Consider the following 7,603-nt stretch of genomic DNA (forward strand, 5'->3'; position numbering starts at 1 on the left):
CTGCCAGGTATTCCAACAGCACGTTCCAACGTCGAAGATCACAATGTCCTTCAGAAGCACTATGTTGAGATCATCACAACTGGGAAGTCACTGTTCCAGAGCTGGTTATGGTGAATCTTCTAGAAAACCAGTTCACATTATATATTCGACTCCACCCTCGAGGCCCCATGAAAGCTCAATAATTTGCCAAAAATCAAGCCTATCCTAGCTTGCCTAAGTCCCTTGAATTTGAAACCAAACTTTGAAAACAAAAACAAAAACAGCTACTTTATTTGGGCACAACTATCTTTCTACAGCTATCAGCTTCAAACACACAGAATGCTTATCTGAGAACCATGGCTCTTGTGCCCATGTCTTGCTGACATCTAGATACTATGCATACAATGGACCATCTCTGGTCAAGAAAACTAGCTTCATACTGAAAAAGCAGCTTAGACCAACAAGGAGTCCTGTACTTGAGGACTTGTGTTAAAATAATTTGTATAAACTATTTTTGTGTATAAATGGTTCATCTACCAAGCAAAACCAGATATAAACTAAGCTCAAACCTCCAGATACAAAGAATCTAAATGATGGATGTATTCAAGCTTTGTATATTCAATGTAGGTTTTTGACACTTAGTTGAATAAACAAGTTTATTTGTAAATTTAGTCAACATACATAATTGACCTAGAAGACTTCAATAGAAGGATAATTTTTAAAACCACTTGGAAAGGCCATCTCTATAAAGTGATTTTTCCCAGGACCATGTATCAGATGTAACCTAACCCGACACCATGTTAACCCGCAGAGGTTCAAAAAAAGCTGGAGTTGTGTGCCCCTCCCCCACAGCAAGTTTACTCTAAGGGTTATTATAATACAAACTCCACAAGGAAAAGAACTTCGGCATTGTTTCCCTCTTGGTAGAGAAAAACTCAACCTAGTTATGAGACCAACCACAACACAAAGAAAAGCTGCACTAACTAGTTTAGAATTAGTAACAGATGATGCTGGTGTGAATAACTTGTATTATATTCTAGAGCCCTTATAAATAAAATCCCCCCATTAGTGTTTGCATTAATCAGCTAGAGGATTAGTTAACATGTGGTAGAATGAGGACTTATGCAAGGTATAATTTGCAAAGCATTTTACTATTATGAAAACAAGTGCAGTCTAGTTAGGAGAAAACCAACTGGACTTTAAATTACACACACCTTAATGACAAGACTCCCCACCACATGTGAATGTAAAACATTTAATTTAAAAATGTTGACACTACAATATATAAAATAGCTATTATAAATGCACATAGTGTATTCTATAGCTGCCAGGTTTACTTTTTTTTTTTTTTTTTTTTAAGGAAACTGTAAGTTACACTGTGGTTAAGACTTGTATCTTCACCCTTGAAAAAGCCCACATTCTATCACAGTGATGTATGGTCAGACTTAACAGCCCCAATTGTTAAACACTTGGATCAAGTCATAACCAGTTTTATTGCAAAAGGACCCTGTACACATTTATCAATTCTAGTACCTTAATAGCTACCCAACAAGTCATTAACATACAGAAACATGCATCATGAGAAGCAAGAAATATCACCCATCCCTTCTGCATATTAGCAACTTGTCACTCCTGAGCAACAGCGCTCACATCACTGAGGTCTGTGAACAGTCACTTTTCGCATTCATCCTGAGTGAAAGATGGAATGACTTAAGTACAAATGCAACATATTATAAACAATTTCTTACAAAAAAAGTCACAAATTAAACCAAAGTATTTTACAGAATTTACTACAAAACACCATAAAAACTGCCTTCACTTAAGCTCTCTCTCCCCGTATCCGGCGAGCCAACTGGATGTCTTTGGGCATGATGGTGACTCTCTTAGCGTGGATGGCACACAGATTAGTATCTTCAAATAAACCCACCAGGTACGCTTCACTGGCCTCCTGTTGAGGACAAGAGCCACACTATTAAACTCTCTTCCAGGAGGGGAAGCCACGCACGAGCCCTCCGACCTTAAACCGCCGCGCTCGCCTTACCTGAAGCGCGCCAATGGCGGCGCTCTGAAACCTCAGATCGGTTTTGAAATCCTGGGCGATCTCCCTCACCAACCTCTGGAAAGGCAGCTTCCGGATCAGAAGCTCGGTGGACTTCTGGTAACGGCGGATCTCCCGAAGGGCTACGGTCCCAGGCCTGCAGTGAGCGGGCAGGGGAGTGTGAGCGGACACCCGGGGACGGACAGCGCCCGGCGCCAACCCCAGAACGCGCTCCCGCGCCGGCCGCGCGCCGCCCCGTCATTGTTTTCCTGCCGCCTCGCCTACCTGTAGCGATGAGGTTTTTTCACCCCGCCGGTAGAAGGGGCGCTTTTCCGGGCGGCTTTAGTGGCCAGCTGTTTGCGGGGCGCTTTCCCACCCGTGGATTTACGGGCAGTCTGCTTGGTTCGGGCCATTTTCTTTTACCTAAGGAAGACATCTGTGACTCCGGGGCCGCGGCGCTCGCCCCCCGGGGGTGGAGGGGGAGACGGGCTCGGCGCCCCTGCCCTCCCGCCTCTCCGCGGCGGCAGATGGCCCGGGGCCGCCGCCTCCTCCCCCTCCCCTAATGACTCAGGCGGCGAGGAGCGGCAGCAGCCTCCCCCGGGAGGGGGGGCGCGGGGAGGAGTCACTTCCCCTCCTCGACGGGCGGAGGCCCCGCTTGCCCGGAACCCGACGTCGGGACCTCTGAATCACCACAGGGAAGGAGGTGGAGACGCGGTTCCGGAACCAAGCCTCAAGGGAAAACCTCCCGGGGCCCACACCCGACGCCAGGGGCCCGAGCAGCCCGCACCAGCCAGCACTCCGCTTCCAACGGCTGCGGCCCCCGGCATCAACGGCCGGCGGGGCCTCGAACCGCGACCAGACCCGCCAATGCTTACCCAATGCTGAAGTTTTAGACCGCTCCTCCGACTGCTGCGCCGCTGCTGCTGCCCAATGAAGAGCCGCAGGCGCCGAGCAAAGAAAAGAAGACCCGCCAACGAACGACCAAACCGCTCTATGCTCCAAACCCCCCCTTTGCCTCCGCTTTTATACCCACGCTTCACGCTGCGTCTCTACGTCATAGGGACCTCATTTGCATACACCAACGACTTTTTCTATTGGCGGGAGCTTTCGCCGACGCGCTGACATCCCCGACACAAAGGCCGTGCTTCGGCCCCGCTCCCGGATTGGTGGGCATCTAGGCCGCTGATTGGCTGTTAAAGTGGCCTGATGATTGGATGAATGCAAAGAGGAATGGACGAATCAGCGATTAGCACGAAGCGGCTCTTCTGATTGGATAAAATGAAGCTATGTTTGGATCCTTCCCTTGGTTCCAAAGCTCTACAATAGAAAGTCAATGCAAATGAATTACATAGGTCTTTATCAGCACTTCAGGGGCCGGACGGGCAGGAGCCTACCCAAATTCGCATCTCGCTGATAAAATGCAGGAGAGGTTCCTTCAAGGAAATTCTTGTAAATATTTTCCAATGTAGAATAAAATGAGTGCCATGTGATTATTTACTTTCACATTTTGATGGTTATGTACATGGTGTAAAAGAGAATTTGAATTCATCAAATCATATTACACCACCAAGTATTTTACATATCAAGCATACACATTTTAACCAAAAATCAGTTCTTTTGTATGCTAGTGTAGGTAGGAGTAAATATTAGATACAAGGAAAAAAATGTCAATAACTGATTTTGTAAGTACTGTTTTGTACGTTCTTAGGCTATCACAAAATACTTTGTGATTTCAATAGCTGAAACAACCTACTAAGCAACATATTTTTAAATTATGTAATTCAACTGAATGAAATGATTACAGCCAGAATGGAAATAGTGCTAGGATAGCATTTGCACGTCCGTAAAGAATAATCGAAAGAAAACTAAATTAAATACAAGCCCTTGTATTTAATGATGTATTCTAGTAGGTATTATTTCTAAGAAACATGACAAATATATAAAAATGGTAATCCCTACCTTTGCCTAAATAAATGTCTTTGATGGATTGTAATGTTCAGTTCTCTTGATGACACAGGTATATAAAATACCAAAGCAGGCTTAAGTTTAAGACCAACCAAACAAAGCTCAGAAAATTGAAATAGAGCTTTGGGTATTTTACTCTGTAGTTCCTACTCTGGGTTTGCTGAATTTTTTTCCCCCACTGAATATTTTAAATTATCAAAATTAAGAAGTAGCAAAACCATGTACGGGTAGATTTTAACTCAGATAATTATGACATACAAATACAAATACCTCAGAAATTGTAACCTGTAAATTACCTCAGTTGTAACATCGAAGGGCTGCTCTCAGTATCAATAGGGAGGGGGAAAATGTACAATATGAAACAGCTGCTATGACAAAAATGTCTTTGACTTTATCTCCAGCATCAAAATTCCTCTCATTTCAGCCCTCTCAACCTTTTTTTTTTTTTTAAGATTTTATTTTATTTATTCACGAGAGACACAGAGCGAGAGCGAAAGGCAGAGACACAGGTAGAGGAGAAGCAGGCCCCATGCAGGGAGCCCGAGGTGGGACTGGATCCTGGGTCTCCAGGATCACGCCCCGGGCTGCAGGCGGAGCCAAACCGCTGCGCCACTGGGGCTGCCCCCAGCCCTCTCAACCTTAACAGGGCACAATTTGTATTTAATTATCAGACATCTAAACTTTTTTTTTTTTTTTCAGACATCTAAACTTTTATGTAGGGATCCCTGGGTGGCGCAGCGGTTTGGCGCCTGCCTTTGGCCCAGGGCGCGATCCTGGAGTCCCGGGATCGAGTCCCACATCAGGCTCCCAGTGCATGGAGCCTGCTTCTCCCTCTGCCTGTGTCTCTGTCTGTCTCTCTCTCTCTGTGACTATCATAAATAAATAAAAAATTAAAAAAAAATATATATATATAAATATATAAACTTTTATGTGATAATTACTTTCTGCTTTCTGCCCAAAGTTTACAGAAGGGTAAAAATTAAGTTTTCTGTTTCATTCATGTGAGGCTGAGAAACCAAGATGGAGGCTCTTGCCCTGTCCTCAGAACCTGTGTAAAGCTAAGGATCAGGGCACTGGTTAGATCCCACACAAAAGGCTCTCAAATGTTCTGAGATGTAACCAGAAAAATACCCTGTTAACATTTTTTTTTTTTTAGATTTTATTTATTTATTCATGATAGTCACAGAGAGAGAGAGAGAGAGGCAGAGACACAGGCAGAGGGAGAAGCAGGCTCCATGCACTGGGAGCCCGATGTGGGATTCGATCCCGGGTCTCCAGGATCGCGCCCTGGGCCAAAGGCAGGCGCCAAACCGCTGCACCACCCAGGGATCCCCCTTGTTAACGTTTTTTGACTGCCCAGATGGCCTGGAAAAGGAATGGGTTCCTAAGTTAACAACCCCTTTGTGTTCCAACGATTTTCTAAAAGATCTGGAAACCTGTCTGTCCCAAGCCTCCAGAGGACAGACGCTCCAGTTTTGTTTTCCTTTTTGCAGTTTGGCTAATTACTAGAGGAGAACTAAATGCTCCAGGAGAAACTAGGTATAGATTTAGACTTAAAGGGCAATTAATGGGAATAGTTTGTTCTTCCTACTCGGCAGTCAGGCCCGTTTTTCTTTTTCCTAAGTTGGTGCAGGAGAGGAAAAGCAACCAGGAAATGGGAAAGAACTAAAAATGTTTATACAATCAAAACAATGTAGAATGTGATGCAGCATGTAGACTGCTGTCCTAGTTCCTGTTCTGCCATGGGCTTGCTGAGTAACTCCTGCAAGTTACTTCTCTGAGTTTCAGTTTCTTCTTTTGTAAATTAAACAGTTTGGATGATATCATCTTCCAATTTTACCAGTACACACTCCTTCTTGAAGCTTATGGTATACACTTATTCAAAGCCTAGTGCTAGGAGCTGTATTTCTTCATTCAAATTACACTTGGTTATTTCAGGCATAACATATAAATCAATTACTTGGATTTAATAACAGGGTTAAAGCAAATACACTACAACTTTTATTTGTCCTTTTGGAATGTTTCATCTTCACATGCCCCTAGTGGTTAAACAATTGATTTGGCCTGTTAAGGAAATACCAGTTTCTCAACTTTGTAAGGCTGACAACTTGGCTTCTGATGTGAGGTTACTCGAACTAAATAAAATGTCATTCTTAAACACTAACAATTTTCCACTCACTTCTCCTTCCTTCACCCCTGAGGTTACTGGGAATGTTTTTCATTAACTTGACAATCATTAGTTAACCCATCTAATCAAATACGAATCAGTCTTAAAAACAATGGACTTAAATAGGTTCATTATGGAAAACGAAATTCAATGACAAATATCCATATGTTTATGAAGAACTTTGTAAAGCTCACAGGACCAAACGCCTAGATCTCGGAGAGAGAGAGAGAGAGAGTGTGTGTGTGTGTGTGTGTGTGTGTGTGTGTGAGGGGGTGAGGGGGTTGGATAATTGAACCAAAACCACAGAATGAAGCACTTGGCCCCTTTAGTGGGAAGCGGGGTTGGAAAACACAGAAAAGCTGGCGTCCAGAGCAGGCAACTGCGTTGGATTTTAAGTTGCACCCCTTACCCAAACCCATGCTCTGCCTCTCGACGCCGTGCGACGCTTCTCCACACCCCTGCGACTTGCCAGTGTATCTGAGACTATTCTAGACAAAGATTAAGTTCGTCCTTGGCCCCTAACGTGCTGGAAACAAGTCGGTCAGGCCAGGTGTCGAGTTGGGAAGCGGCCCAAGTTGTGGAGCTCTGGGTGTCAGGGCTGGTGAAGGTTATGGGGCGCCTCGGCAAAGACGCGGGAACAGAGTGTTGCCTCGTGTGGCTCTACTTTAGCGAAGATTCCTCGAGCTGACTTCTAGGAGGCGGACACTCCTCCATGCCTCCCCACTTAGCCTGGCTGCAGGCATGGACTGCAGGTGCCCGCAGCACAAAGGCCCAGAGCTAAGAACCGACAATGCAGATTCTGAAGCACTGCTGGGACCCGCATCAGAACTCAACCCAAGGTCTACCAAGTCTGGTGGCGAGATAATGACTGCACTATTGGTGGTGACATTACACTTGGAATGTTTCACATAAGTCCTTAGGGCCTCTCTGGTTCTGGGCCTCTTCCACTCCAGAGGCTCCAGTTTCAAGGAAAGCTCCCCTACGAAACTGGAAACTCACTGGTAAGAAGAAGAAACGCGGCGGGACTGCAATCCCCACAAGCCGTGGCGGGACCTCAGCATCCGGGACACCGACTGCAAGGATCCCTGGGTATTGTGGTCCATTCCTTTGGCAGCAACCCTCTGCCGACGGTAAAATTCCAGCCGAACCGAGGACCACAACTCCCAGCAACCCTTGCTGCCGTGCGGGGGGTCTTCACGTTCTCGTGGCGCGGCGCAGGCGCACTCGGTCCTCGGCGCGGACCGCGCAGACTGAATAATAAAAGGGGAGCGGCGAAGAGGCAGGAAGACAGGACCATGTCGAAGGGCCCCGGGCCCGGCGGCTCCGCAGCTTCCTCGGCGCCCCCGGCCGCTACCGCTCAGGTGCTGCAGGCACAGCCCGAGAAACCGCAGCACTACACGTACGTAGAGCCCCCCCCCGCCGCGCGCGCACGCCTGACGTCAGCGGCCAGCGTG

The 7,603-nt window shown here is 46.2% G+C and overlaps 2 protein-coding genes across 8 annotated transcripts in view; one reads left to right on the forward strand and one right to left on the reverse strand.

Moving 5' to 3' along the window:
- Positions 1–1,220: 1,220 nt before the first annotated feature.
- On the reverse strand, positions 1,221–3,047 carry H3-3B (H3.3 histone B). The gene is made up of 4 exons (XM_077854265.1): positions 2,893–3,047; positions 2,303–2,440; positions 2,021–2,174; positions 1,221–1,927 (listed from the first exon to the last, which is right to left on the reverse strand). Exons 2-4 carry the CDS (start codon positions 2,428–2,430, stop codon positions 1,799–1,801), a joined length of 411 nt encoding a protein of 136 aa, XP_077710391.1. The 5' UTR covers positions 2,431–2,440; positions 2,893–3,047; the 3' UTR covers positions 1,221–1,798.
- A 4,325-nt stretch (positions 3,048–7,372) lies between these two features.
- UNK (unk zinc finger) overlaps positions 7,373–7,603 on the forward strand; it is a 32,968-nt gene continuing 32,737 nt past the window's right edge. For 3 of the 7 annotated variants that reach the window (XM_077854253.1, XM_077854258.1, XM_077854257.1), the window contains exon 1: positions 7,375–7,548. In XM_077854253.1, coding sequence (XP_077710379.1) covers positions 7,445–7,548 — 104 coding nt within the window. In that variant the 5' untranslated portion in view covers positions 7,375–7,444. Of the gene's footprint in view, positions 7,549–7,603 lie in introns of all 7 variants that reach the window. The other 4 variants (XM_077854255.1, XM_077854259.1, XM_077854254.1 and 1 more) reach the window with 3 other exon arrangements.

This window comes from Canis aureus, chromosome 16 (genome assembly GCF_053574225.1).
Source record: "Canis aureus isolate CA01 chromosome 16, VMU_Caureus_v.1.0, whole genome shotgun sequence".
NCBI classification, from domain to species: Eukaryota; Metazoa; Chordata; class Mammalia; order Carnivora; family Canidae; genus Canis; species Canis aureus.

Bases quoted from the DNA above. Each gene is read 5' to 3' on its own strand.
- H3-3B (XM_077854265.1), bottom strand. From the start codon at position 2,430: ATGGCCCGAACCAAGCAGACTGCCCGTAAATCCACGGGTGGGAAAGCG. The intron at 2,175-2,302 runs GTAGGCGAGGCG...CGCTCACTGCAG, and splicing joins AAAAAACCTCATCGCTACAG to GCCTGGGACCGTAGCCCTTC. The intron at 1,928-2,020 runs GTAAGGCGAGCG...TGTCCTCAACAG, and splicing joins CCGCCATTGGCGCGCTTCAG to GAGGCCAGTGAAGCGTACCT.